A 14,580-nucleotide genomic window follows, 5' to 3' on the forward strand; every position below is an offset into this window, starting at 1 on the left:
CAGGAGAAATGTTAGGATCAGAACAGAGGTTTGTACACAACATTTATTTATCTGACCAAGGCTTTGATACTGTTAGTTGTAAGGACTTGTGGAAGATCATGGCAAAACGTGGTTGCCCATAGAAATTCATCAGGATTGTACACCAAGTTCATGATGGCAAGTTTGCCAGGGCTCTGCATAATGGATGAAACACTCCTGCTTTCCCCGTCACCAATGGAAAGAGGCAGGGCTGTGTGCTCGCCGCCATGCATTTTAGCGTGACGTTTTCAGCTGTGTTGTCAGACCCCTTCAATGAGGACAAACGGCATTCGTATCAGCTACCACATGAATGGTAAATTATTTACCTTGAAAAGGCTATGAAACTACAATGGAGTAGAGGTACGGTTGGTGCATGACTTTTTGTTTGCAGACGATTGTGCACTCAGTGAAACTTCTGAGGCTGAGATGCAACAAAGTATGGATCGATTCTCTACTTCTTGTGCTATTTTTTTTTTAGTGAGGCAATTGGAGTTAAGTGACTTGCCCAAGGTCACACAGCTAGTAAGTGTTAAGTGTCTGAGGCCAGATTTGAACTCAGGTACTCCTGACTCCAGGGCCGGTGCTCTATCCACTGCGCCACCTAGCTGCCCTACTTCTTGTGCTATTTTTGGCCTGATTATTAATTCCAATAAAAAAGAGGTTTTCCACCAACCAATAGCGCACTATTCATATGCAGAACCATCAGTTATAGCAAATGGAGAAATATTGAATACTGGGATAAGTTCACTTTCCTTGGCAGTATTCTCTCCAGGCATGTCCACATAGATGATGAGGTTGACAATGCATTGCCAGAGCTAGTTCAGTGTTTAGGAGGTTCTAAAGAAAGTGTAGGAGAGAAGAATTAGACTGCCTGTCAAACTGAAGGTCTACAGAACTGTTGTGCTGACCTCATTGTTATATGCCTGTGGAACCTGGACAGTCTGCCAGCACCATTCCTGGAAACTGAATCACTTCCATTTGTCTTAGGAAGATTGCGAAGATCACCTGGCAAGATAAGGGATTGGACACTGAGGTGCTTTCTTGAGCTAAATTTATGAGCATTCAAACTCTACTGTAAAGAGCACAGTCCTGAATACCTGGCTGCATTATTTGATTGCCAAACATAAATTTGCCTAAAAGATTCTTATACAGAGAACTCACAAAAGGCAAGTGCTCACATGAAGGTCAGAAGAGGTGATACAAGAATTCTCTTAAGGTCTCTGAAGAAATTTGGAATCTAGACATGGAAGACACTGGCATGGCACCATTCAGCATAACATGCCTGCATCAAAGAAGGCATTGTGTTCCATGAGCAAAGCAGAACTTATATTTCACAAAAGAAACACGAGATATACAAATTTAGAGAATCCATCTCAAATAGTCACATGGATTATTTGTGCCTGACCTGTGGTGGAGTCTTCCAAGCTCATATTGGTCTTGTAATGATTGGAATGATGCCACCTGCTGGAGACTTATTGTAGGAAAGCTCTGCCATGAGGAGAAGGCGCCTGAGGGCAAGACATGTGGCTCTTCATTGGCGTCAGGAAGTGACATTTGCTTGTGGGAGAAGAGGGGGCAAGGCTTGTGCTCTTGCTCTCTTTCGTCAGGACTCTGGTGGAGAGTGGAGCTAAAAATGTGCTCTCCCTTTGATAGATAGATGAATCTAGGCCTTTCTCTCTCCACTGAATTCTTATTTTCCTTAATAAATGCTTAAAAGTCTATCTTCTTGCTAAAGCTTATAATTTATTGGTGACCACTCATTAGATATTTTAGAAAATATAGCTAGAATTTTACCCCTTACAGTCTGATCAGCCTCAGGCAGACACACTGTATCTTGACTCCAACATAGTGATGCCTTTTTGGTCCTTTTGGGGTATGAAGGACAACAACAAATAAACCAGCCACCCTGAGTCCTCCACAGCCTTGAGCAGCATAATGAAGGACAGAATCAACTCTTCTTGGGGCTAGATACTCTACTATATCCTGTGCTTTTAGAATCATACTCTCAGGTTCTTTTATGGTCTGACCTCTGTGCCCTCTATGTAGTCAAAAACAAGAAAAGCTGTTAGCCACAGGTGCTGACCTTTCTTCTTAGCTCTATTGTGAAAATAATAATAACAACAACAACAACAACAATAATAATAATAATAATTGTCCATGGACCCAAGAGCTCAAGAAGACCAGGCAGTGACCTAATTAATAGTCCAATAGGCAAAAATTTAATCTTAAATATCATTTGTTGTTTCTATTTTTGATCATTTTTATAAGTCAGGTTTTTATGACATTTTGCATTTGCAGGAAACTAAGACTACTGGCCACAGAGAGTATATGAGCACCACCAATAGATGTTTGAGCCTTCATTGGGAGGTCGAGACATCATGATTGGCTTAGTCTGGGGAAAACTGATGTCTTGAAAGAATACTTTCTTTGAGAAAGTGTTGTACCTCCACAAGCTCATTGTGTCCCAGGAGAAGGGATGTATGAGCTCCCAGGGGCAACCAGCAGGGTTTTGAAAAGGTAATCATGAATCGGATGTACACAAAATGATATAAAAAACCTTCCTATACAAATAAAATTAGATTTAAATAACTGGAAAAATATTTATTGTTTATGGACATGCTAGGCCAATGTAATAAAAATGACAATTCGATCTCAACTAATTTATATATTCAATCCTGTCCCTATTAAATTACCAATTTTTTAAATGAATTAGAAAAAAATAACAAAATTCATCTGGAAAAACAAAAAGTCAAGAATATCAAAGGAAATAATGTAAAAAATTGAAGTTTAACAGTGCCAGACCTTAAACTATATTATAAGGTAGAAATGATCAAGCCTATCTGGTACTGGCTAAGAAATAGAAAGGTAGCTCAATAGAATAGAGTAGACAAACAATTTCCAGAAGTAGTAATCTTATATTTGACAAATACGAACACTTAAGATTTTGGGATAGGAATTTATTATTTGGTCAAAATTGGCAGGAAAATGGAAAGCAGAATGGTAGATAATTGGAATAGACTAATGTCTCACACTATTAAGAAGATAAGATCAATATAGATACAAGACCTAGATATAAAGACAAATTTTGAAAGAAAATTAGGTCACAGAACAATTAATTGTCAGATTTATGGATAGGCAAATAATTTATGAATAAATAAAAGAAAGAGAACAAAGTTAGGTATAAAATGGATAATTTTGACTTCATTAAATTAAACAGGTTTTCTACAAATAAAACAAATGTAAACCAATATCAGCTGATAATCATATGAAAAAGTTCTCTAAATCCTTTTTTTTTTTTTTGTGGGGCAATGAGGGTTAAGTGACTTGTCCACGGTCACACACAGCTAGTGTCAAGTGTATGAGGCCAGATTTGAACTCAGGTCCTCCCGACTCCAGGGCCAGTACTCTATCCATTGTGCCACCTAGCTGCCCCCTCTAAATCATTATTGATTAGAGAAATGAAACTTAAAACAACCTGGGGATCATTTTATACCTATCAAATTGGCTAAAGTAATAGCAAAGGAAAGTGACAAATGTTGGAAGGGATTTTGAAAAATTGGTACATTAATTCATTGTTGGTGGAATTGTGAACTGATCTAAACATTTTGGAGAGCAATCTGGCATTATGCTTGTGAGAAATATCACTCCAATCTCTTCTGGAACTCAGCATTGGTGATGCGTCAAAGGCTCATTTATTGTCATTCTCGAGAGAATGGGCCACCCCTTGTCCATCTGGTGGGTGACCACAAAATGGAGGCTTGCAGGCCTTTTATCTCCTAGTCCCTATTTTTGTTACTCAAGGGCTACAATCTGTGCACAAAAACTAGCTAATGGGAATGCAGCATTTCTTAGCCAATGGGGGAGGTGATACAGCATCAGTTCTTCAATTCCTCCCTTATATGGACACAGCTCAGGAGCAGATCTAATTTCAACCAGCCTGGGATTTCCCTGAATCATATGATTTTGTTTGCTGGGGGGTGGGAGGGGGGGAGGAGAAGTAGACCTTTTTCCTCAAACAGGTCTGGATTGAGAGGAGATCAATCCCCATTTCCTCACAATGCTCAAAGAGTTATATCATTTGATCCCAAACTATCACTACTTGGTCTATTTCTAAAGATAATTAGGGAAAATTGAAAAGAACCTCTTTGTTATGAAATGTTTATAGCAGTTCTCTTTGTGATGGCAAAGCACTAGAAATTGCAGGGATACCCATCAATTGCTGAATGACTGAACAAGTTGTGGTATATGATTGTGATTGATTCCTATACTTTAAGAAATGATAAGCTCAATGCTTTTAGAAAAAACATGGAAAGACTTTCATGAAATAATGAAGAGTGAAATGAGCAGAACCAAGAGTATACAGTGATAACTATAGTGTTTTAAGAATGATTTTGAACAAAAATGTTATTTTGACTATTATAAATACCCAAATTAACTTTAAAGGACATATGAAGAAAGGTGCTTTCAGCATCCAGAGAAAGAGTTGATAAATAGAGTTATGTATAGAATAATTTTATATATATGTACCAATTTGCGTCTAATGTTAGCCATCTCTACAGCGGATGGGCAGAAAAGAAAATATGATAATTTTGTTGTATATTTGAAAGGAATAGCAAGCTGTATATAGTAGGTTTGCAGTTTCTTGTGCAATCATCTTTTTATTATACTATATTATGGATATTCTTGCTTTATTCCATAAATTAAAAATAAATCTTTTAGAAAATAAAAAAATGAAATTTCAGAATAGACTGGAAGGGAAGAGAAATCATGAAGAGAACAAAGCAAAGTAAAAGAAAGTGAGTAATATAGGAAGTTGGAGGGGAGGAGGAGAGAGGAGCTTTGGAGCTTACAATGAAACTGAATGGGGAAACAGAAGGGACAAAAGAGGGAAAGAAATAGATAACTAAATAAAAGAAAAAAAATGAATGTTAAGTAAAACCCCAAACGAGGACAGGCATAGACAAATGGGGTTAGGAAAAAGGGAAGAACCTTTGTGGAACTGATGAGCATCAACATAGTTTAAGCAAAACTAGTTGAAACACAATCTAGTGGTGCTTGTTCAGAAGCAAGATGTCTGGGTCTACTTGTAGAGAAAGCAATTGAGGAGAAAGGCTTTTGAGTGAGCATTCTGTGGGTTGAACCTAGGTTCTCCTCACCATACCAGGGCTACACAACGAGGGGGAGAACAGGGTCCTGTGAGAGTCAAAATTGGATATACGGAGCATTAATCTCCCCCTTTAAACTTTCCCTTTTATATATATCTCCCAGGCCAATAAGAAAAGGAGCCTCTGAGCTTTAATCTGTGAGGGATCAGTTTTCATCACTTGGGAATTAATTAGACAACAAAAGGTGAAACCAATTAGGGAAATAAGGAAGTAGGAATACAGATGAATGGTCTTAGATCTAAGATTAGTCTATTCGACCCCAGAGATTAAGATGGTTGAAAGGAATTTAGGATTTTCCTTTATAAAACTCACCAAACCCCAAACTGTCCACCAGGCTGCAAACCAGCACACCCAAAGGCTGAACACCAAACACGTGCTACTCCTCTCACCAGAGTACCGCCACGGCTAAGTCAACCGCCAGAGAGAGCGAACTTCCGTTCCCCCCTCACTTTTAAGTTGGCATCCCGGAAATTCCTAGTGTTTTCCTCCCCAAAAGGGGAGGTCCTTCAAAAGCCACTTCAGTAGCATGTGCAATCTCTCAAATGATTCAGCTAAAACTTCCGATATTAATCTTTACCACAAATAATTTTTACCACAGTCCCCTCAGGCCTAGAATCCATAGGAAGTGCTATGAGAGCTTCAGTCCTATTCATAATCTACCCCCATACTCACTCTCCATTTCACTGAATCAACCAGCAAACATTTATTAAGTACCAGCCGTGTGCCAAGCACTGTGCCAGGGTATGGGGATACAAAAAGTAAGTAAACCATTCCTGCCCACATATCAGAAGACACCAATATACATAGTGATAGTCCCTCAAATAGCCTCACTTTCCACTTACTCAATCTATTCAGTCCTGTTTACCTATAGCACTCAGTTCAGTGCCTGGCATAGCCTAGGCATTTTATGAATGCTTGATGGCTTGACTTGACTTCAACCACATGAAGAGATGGTCTTAACCTGGACCTTGACAATGTGAGAAAATTTTATTAATAATAAGTGTCTTGGAGGAACCCAGATCAGTTTTAGCCTTTTCTCCCCACCCCAATTAAGTGGGGTCAGTTCTTAGGAGAAAGTTTTCATCCTGTGCAGGGCATACTGTAGAAATGGAGATGGACTCTTTTTCTAGCTAAATTGAGCTGATGGGATTAAGCCACACCTATCTGGACTATGCCTTTACCCCTCTGGGGGTCTCTCCGATTAGGCCCTGCTGTCATCAGTAGAGCTGGGTTTAATATGAACCACCCTCAAGTCATGTCAACCAATGGAATTGAATGATGCTAGCCAATTAGCTTTGGTCAGTGTGTAGTGACATGCCACTATCAAAAGAGGATAAAAGCCAAGAACACATGAGGTTCCTGGTCATTGCCATCTTGGAAGGCACGTGTCTTATCTGGAACCTGTCTCTGTGCTGGTCAATAAGATGCTGTTTCCTTGTTTTTTGTTTGTTTAATCTCATATAAGACTTACAGATACTGGTTGGAGAAGGTCACTCCTTTGTTTACTCTCTTCTCTGTCAGATGACTTAATAAACTTCCTAAATTTTTTTCACTTCTGGATTTTTTCTCTGCCATCTCTCTCTCTCTCTCTCTCTCTCTCTCTCTCTCTCTTTCTCTCTGTGTCTCTCTCCTCTCTCACTCTTTCTCTATGTATGTATGTCTGTGCATGTATAAATGTGCATACCCACATTCACATATGTATACATCATATATACGTGTATTGTTGTAGGGAAAATAAGGGATGGTGGTTCTTAGGTATTTTTCTGTAAGGAATTAAAACTTTCACACATAGTCCAATTAGAATAAAATGTTTTTTTTAATTGGGGCAGTAGAAAAAGTGACTAAGAGGAAAGTCAAATATCTCACCCTCAAGGGAAGTGATGGAGGAGACTAATAGGGGCTAACAGATAACCTATCAATAGTAGCTAAAAGGGTTAACAGAAAAACTAAGGTTTGAGTTTTTATCAACTGTAACCCAAAGGGTTCAAGTCCCTATCAACCAACACTATCAACAGAAGCTTAGCCAGTAACTAGGGACCATTAACCATTAATAGCTATTAATTTTCCTATATGATAGGAAATAGAAAGTGCACCTAGAAACCAGATCTTAAAGTAAAGAGATATCCTAAACAGAGACCCTTGGGGTCCGACAAGTCTAAACATGTCTTTATGAACATGTGCAGAAAGACCAAATGTGCCCTTGGATTCACCTTATAATGTTTAAACCCCCAAAATACACCCCTAGGGAGAAAGGTACCCACCTTAGAGGATGTCTTAGGACCCCAGGAAGTCCAAAATAGGATATGGACCTCCCACAAGGAGGAGATTAAGATAATGAGGAGATAACTTACTTTTCTCACTATAAATAAAACCATTTTCATCTCTCTATTGGAGACCCCTTCCTCCTTTGGGTGATTCTTTCCATAGCTTCACAGTTTTTAAATAAAACTTAAGAAACTGAGTGTAACAATTGGAATGACGCCACCTGCTGGAGACTTACTGTAGAAGAGTTCTGCCCATGAAGCGAAGGTCTTTGAGGGCAAGACCAGGAGTCTTTTCTTTGGCATCAGGAAGTGACGCGGACTAGTGGGAGGAGGAAGGAAGAGACTGGCGCTCAGTCTCGCGCTCTTTCCTTTGGACTCTGGTGGAGAGCGGAGCTAGAAATGTGCTCTCCCTTTAATAGATAGGAATCTAGGCCTTTCTCTCTCTTTACCAAATTCTTATTCTCCTTAATAAATGCTTAAAAGTCTAACTCTTGCTAAAGCTTATAATTTATTGGCGACCACTCATTAGATATTTTAGACAGACTAGCTAGAATTTTAGCCCCTTAACATGAGTCACTGAGTCTTGTAATTCTTTGGAAAATCTCATGATCAATTTGATCAATTTAACCCATCCCCCATTTCAGAAGGAGATGGTTTAGAAATATTTTCCTCCCCAGATGGAAGGAAAACCAAAGCTTTTATAGAGGATAGATGGGGTGACCAACTGACAATGGAAAGTTCTCTTTGGGGGTGGGGTGGGAAAAGCTTAAATGAGGGATGGTGGTCCTGACTTCTGGAGTTATCGCTGTCCCTTGGTGCTGCTCCATGTAGTAGCCATGCCTAACTGACTTTCTTCTTGAGTTGTCCATCCTAATATCTAGTTAGCCAGTTTAAATTTTAATAGTCTTCCTCAATATGTTCTAAGACCCATGTCATACACACACACACACACACACACACTCACCTATGTATAGCTCATATTTGTGAATATATCACCTTAATTATAAATTCAGATTATACATGTATAAATAAAGTATGTGAACATATACATGTATTATGTGTTAAAAACTATACAGTAGATACACATCTCTGCAGATAGGGACATAGATATATCTAAATAACTTGTTTTTGTTTACATGCCATCCCCCCTCTGCCATTAGAATGTGAGCACCTAACAAACAAGAATTTTTTGCCTCCATTGGTCTCCTGAACACTTAACCCAGTGGTAGACACATAGTAGGAACTTAGCAAATTCTTGGTGATTCCTTGGCTACCCTCAATGTATTTATATTCTAACTGGAAAGAATATGTACACATTTAGGTATACACAAATAAATAATGGGAGGAGGAGTGAAGCAGAACCCAGGAGGAAGGGGAAATATTTCTTTAGAAGATTGAGTCTGAGCTTAGCTTTAAAAGAAATGAGAGATTCTAAGAAAGGATGGCAGGGAGTATATTCCAGGAATGAGAACTAACCAGGAATAGGAGGTGAAGAACAGAAAGAAACAGGTTTGACTGGACTCCAGTGTCTATGAAGAGAATGGGGCTAATTATGATTGGAAAATAGGATGGGACCAGGTTGTAATGGACTTGCAAATGCCAAAGAATTTCATATTTGCCAGCAAGCTGCCTCCAGGGGCAATTTCTGAATCAACTATCTGAGCTGACATTTGACAAGGAAGCAAAGTAAGAAGGGTGGAAGTAAGAAACAATGGAGGGAGAGGAGAGAAAAAAGAAGTAAATAAACAAGGATTTATTGAGCACCTACTATGTGCCAGGCACTGTGCTGAGCACTTTACAAACATTATTTCATTTGATCACAACGACCATGGGAGGCAGGTACTATTATTATCCCCATTTTACATTGGAGGAAACTGAATCAGACAGAGGTAAAGTGATTTGCCCAGGATTATGCACTAGTGAGTATCTAGGGCCAGTTTTGAATTCAGTTTCTCCTGACTGTAGGCCTAGCACTCTATCACTGTACCACCCATCACACTCTTGTAAGACCCAATTAATCCAGCTCATCTCAGGAGCATCTAGGGAAGAAACTGATAGGAAAGAGAACTACAAATGGAAAAAATCTGTCAAAATTGTTGCCAGAAACTATGTTCTTCATCACTGATGGAGGAGCTACCACATTTGGCTTGTATTGTCACTGTCCCCATTTGGAGCACAAGAAAGGAGAATTACTGAAAAACAAATGTGAATAGAACAGGTGGAGCAGAGCAAGGAGAGACAGAGCAGGTCTTCATTGAAGGCTATACAATGTTAAGGATTCTTAGGGATCAAACCTCAAGATGTCTGAAAGGGAAGATTCCAAACAATGAGAAAAAAACATGGACACTTTGATACTGAAAAACAGAAGGAAGTGGTATCTCTAACCAGTGATAAAAATGCATTCTATTTATTGTGGCTATACCTGATGAAGCTATGAGCATTGAATAATCTTTCTCAAATGGTATCACATCTTTACCTTCACACAGTTGAAAGAAAGGAGCACAAGATACAAGGTCTGGTTGTATTATTCTTTGTATTTGACTCTAAGACAGCATTTGAGTCATTTGACATGCTTATGTCAAAACCAGAAAAGATTCCTTCAAAACACAATGAAATAAATTAGGCATGGGAAGAAAGCATTTTCCCCATAAATCTGGGGCCCCTTCTCACATGAATATACCTAGCATGAGTGGAGAAAGTACATAGACATTGGAACCACTCATGGAAGGGTGGGTGTTTCCTTCCTTCTACATTCAGGGAAGAGACAGTAAGGCAGAATTAAAAATGAAACAGAAACCTACAAACTGTGATCTCCTAAATCCGTGAACAGCACCCAGGGCCTTTGGCCTTTGGGCTCTCTTTGATGGCTTTAGAAATCTAGTCTTCCCAAAGGGACACAAAAAGTTGAAGAGAATCAGAAAAATCTGCTCTGGAATGGGACACAAAAAATGAGATAAAAAACAGCAACTAATGAACAGGACTAATTGAAGGGGAGGAGGAAATGGGAAATCTATTTGGCTAATTGTGAGGGGCAGAAAGGGTGAAGGATTATGTATCCAAATAAAAGTAGGAGAGAAAAAGGAACTGCTATCCAGAGAAAGGGAAAATTAGAGGAGATGAGATCATGGGTGAGAGGAAGAGTGGAAACAGGCCATCTTAAAAAAGATTAAGTCAAGTTTAATTGAAGGAACACAGTACTGTGTATAAAGCAGAAGAAGGAGAAAAATCATAACTTGAATAAAATATTAGAGACAATTTGTAGAAAATATAAACCTAACTCTCACAACTTGAAATGTAAATAGAATAAACAGTGTAATAAAACAAAAAAGAGTGACAGACTGGATAAGAAAAAATCCTATGATGTGATTTACAAGAAACACATTTAAGAAACAAAAATATACACAAAATAGAACTGAGGGGATAGATAAAAAGTTTCTACTATTCATCAAGTGAATCCAAAAAAACTAGAAATTACAATTATGGCATCTAACAAAGCACACACCAATATTAAAAAAATAAAAGGGGATTCATAAAAACTATACTATGCTAAAGGACCATAAACAAACAAATATCAGTAATAACCTTATTCATTCCAAAATATTAAGTGTTCGAATTCATAAAGGAAATATTAACTGAGCTACAAAAAAGACATAGTAACATGACATTGTTACTATGAGGGAAACTTTAGTATCTTTCTCTAAGTTTTTGATAAGTAACAGAAAGATAAACAAAATGTAAAAGATGGAACTGAACAAATTTCTGGAGAAACTAGAGTGAAAAGACTAACAGCAGCTTCTAAATGGGACAGCAAAAGAATATACCTATTTCTCAGGACCACATGGAACTTTTACAAAAATAGACCATTTATTAATGGACAAAGATATTGTGAAAAATGCAAAAAGATAGGAATGATTAACATGCACTTTACATATCATAATACAATAAAGATTAATTGGTTCAGGGATCACAAACAAAAGATACTCATAGAGACTGATTTTGAAGAGGAAGCATACTGGGAGGGGTTCATCGATTAGTGTTAGTAGGACAGTCACCTATCTGCTGAAAATATCAGAAGCCAGCCCTCTGGTTACCCAAGCAGACAGTACAGTGCCAGTTGGAGGAGTGAGCCCTAAAAGAGGTTTAATCTTTTTTAATTAATAAAGTATTTTATTTTTTTCCCATTACATGTAAAGATAGTTCTCAACTTTTGTTTATACAAGCTTTCCAATTTCAGATTTTTCTCCCTCCCTCCCCTAGACAGCAGGTAATCTGATATAGGTTACATATATATATATATATATATATATATATACATAATAACATTAAATGTATTTCTGCATTAGTCATGTTATAAGAGAAAAATCAAAGCAAAGATGGAAAACCACAAAATAGAAAAACAACAGCACCAAAAACAAAAGAAATAGTATGGTTCATTCAGCATCTATACTCCACAGTTCTTTTTTTTCCCCCTGGATTTGGAGATCCTCTTCTATTATGAGTTCCCTGGAACTCTTCTGTACCATTGCATTGGTGAGAAGAATATAGTCCATCACAGTAGATCAACACACAATGTTGATGATACTGTGTACAATGTTCTTCTGGTTCTGCTCATCTCACTCATCATCAGCCCATGCAAGACTCTCCAGGTTTCTCTGAACTCCTCCTGCTCATCATTTCTTACAGCACAATAGTATTCCATTGTATTCATATACCACAACTTGTCCAGCCATTCCCCAATTGATGGGCATCCCCAAAGAGGTTTAATCTTAAATTTATTTCTATTCAATTACAACCCATCAAATTTAGTTCATTGCTCCTGCCTTTGGACATCTTTTTGGATTCCATTGCTGTCATTCTGCATATAAACTATTTTGCTAAGACAATTTCACTACAGATGTGATCCATAAATTAAAAATAACCAAGAGACACAAGGGTGGAAATCTTCTAACTCTTCCCATCTTCCTTACTAAGAACATAGTCTCACCTCCTAGATTCTTTTCTGATGCTTAGATACCTTCAATACAGCGCCCTTTCAATTTTTTCCTCTCAGTGTAACCACCCTTTGATCTCTTTCCTTTCTTTCTTATGCACTCAATAACTAGGATGAAGAATAGGTACACTCTTATAGGAATAAGAGCTTAATAAATGCTTGGGGATTACTCATTGACTAACCACATTTCCCTTCCTCCTCCCTAAATCTGTAGTTGTGTAGCTCCTAATATTTTCCTATTCAGGTGTAGGACTTTAGGGGAAATTCCAATAAAGCCCATCACATTAAATTTGTCCCATTATTGCAGCCTTTGGACAGCTTTTTAGATCCCATCTCCATCCTTCTATATGTAAGATAATTCCCCAAACAACTTCCCTGCCTATTTGATCCATAAATAGAGAATGACTGAGGGCATAAAGGGTAGAAATTATCTTGAACTCCTCTGAGTTCCTTTTATGGGGCCAGACTCCCAATACCCAGTTTTCCTTCCTCTCAGCTTCCCAAATGCCTTGAAGGCAGGGTCCCCTCAGTCCTGCCTTCCTTCAGACAGACTCTTCTGGATCTCACTTACTTTTCCATTCTGGCCCTACCCCAGAATGCCACAATACCATTAATTAAAGATAGCTGATTCCTTCAGGGAAGTGGAGGGTGGGAAAGAAAGCTGGTTCTCATAAACAATAGCAAGGAATAAAAGAATGCCAGGGCTTACATATTAATAGGCTCCATGCTAAACCCCATTAAAGATCCTTAATTAGTAGGATCCACTGTACCACCAAGCTTCCCCATGGAACCATAAAACTTATAAAAACAAAGAAAAAATTAGGAATGAATCACATAAGAGTCCAAGAAAGAGGGACTTCTTCAGGGTACTAAGTTCTCAGGGCCTTCCCCTGAGCTGCAGGCAGTCACTTCTGCTCCTAGATCCCCCACACCTTGAGCTGCTTTGCATAAAGAGATCCCCAAAGGGAGGGTGGAGAGATAAATTAGGCCTGGGGGAAGAGCAGCCACAGGGCAGGATATATCTCACTGTCCCAGCTTCTCTGTGGGCTCCTAATGTTCTTGGCTCCAGGTGAGAACATGAGACAACTCAAAAGGCAGATGAACAATTATTCCTAAGATGAGAGAATTCAAAGGAGCCTTGACTCTCTAGGGCCATGAGCCAACACAGTCCAAGGGGCAATATAGATTTCTAGGAGGTCAGTGGGATTGGCAGAGCCAGGTTGTCTGGGGGCCAAGTATCCAAATGAAAGGAGAATGATGTTTATTTCCTATTGGTTGTTGATTAATTCTTGCTTTTAGGTTTGAGGGGTGAAATTGTGCTGACCCAGTCTCCAGCCTCAGTGTCTGTGACCCCAGGAGAGAGAGTCACCATCAGCTGCAAGGCCAGTCAGAGTGTCAAAGATAGCAGTGGAAACATTTATCTACACTTGCTCCAACAGAAACCTGGACAGTCTCCTCAGGGCCTCATTCACTATGCTTCCAACCTGCACCCAGGAGTCCCTGCCAGGTTCAGTGGCAGTGGGGCTGAGACGGACTTCACCCTCACAATCAGCAGTGTGGAGGCTGACAATGGGGCCTATTATTACTGTTTTCAACATTCTTTTCTCCCTCCCATGGTGCTACAGCCCTGAACAAAAACCTCCCCAGCCCAGGCTGGCTGCTCGGGGAGGCTCAGCTGCCTCCTCTGCTTCCTCTCCTGCAGCAGCTGCTGGGCTGCCTGCTCAGGTGCAGGGTCTCTGGGGCTGACTGGGGGAAAGGGACTCAGGGCTCAGGGGAGAGGCAATGGACTGAGAGCTCTGTGCCCTGAGTCCTCTTGCTCCTCCTTAACTATGAGCTGTGTGTATAGTCAAGTAATGAACCAGCCCCTCTGAGCCTGGGCCACCCTACTGTAATCTAGGCCTGAGGCACTCTCCCATTCATATTTCACACAGCTAGTAAGTGTCTGAGGTCAAATTTGAAGTCAGATATTCCCAATTTCAGGGCCAGTACCCTATCCACTTCTCCACCTAGCTGCCACAAGGAGAAAGGATGAACATGAGGATTGTCTCTTGTCACTGCTCCCTCTGACCAGCAGAGGGGACCATTGCTCTTCTCATAGTTACACACTAGTCAGCTCCCAGGTCCTATAGCTGGTGTCTCCTGC

At 39.5% G+C, this 14,580-nt stretch overlaps 1 gene segment (V, D, J or C); it reads left to right on the plus strand.

Annotated features, from left to right (window-relative positions):
• The first annotated feature begins 245 nt into the window (after positions 1–245).
• LOC122739529 lies at positions 246–14,068 on the plus strand. The segment is given in 3 exon segments: positions 246–331; positions 13,442–13,506; positions 13,737–14,068. Coding segments are annotated over 3 exon segments (483 nt in total).
• Positions 14,069–14,580: the final 512 nt, after the last annotated feature.

This window comes from Dromiciops gliroides, chromosome 2 (genome assembly GCF_019393635.1).
Source record: "Dromiciops gliroides isolate mDroGli1 chromosome 2, mDroGli1.pri, whole genome shotgun sequence".
In the NCBI taxonomy this organism is placed as follows: Eukaryota; Metazoa; Chordata; class Mammalia; order Microbiotheria; family Microbiotheriidae; genus Dromiciops; species Dromiciops gliroides.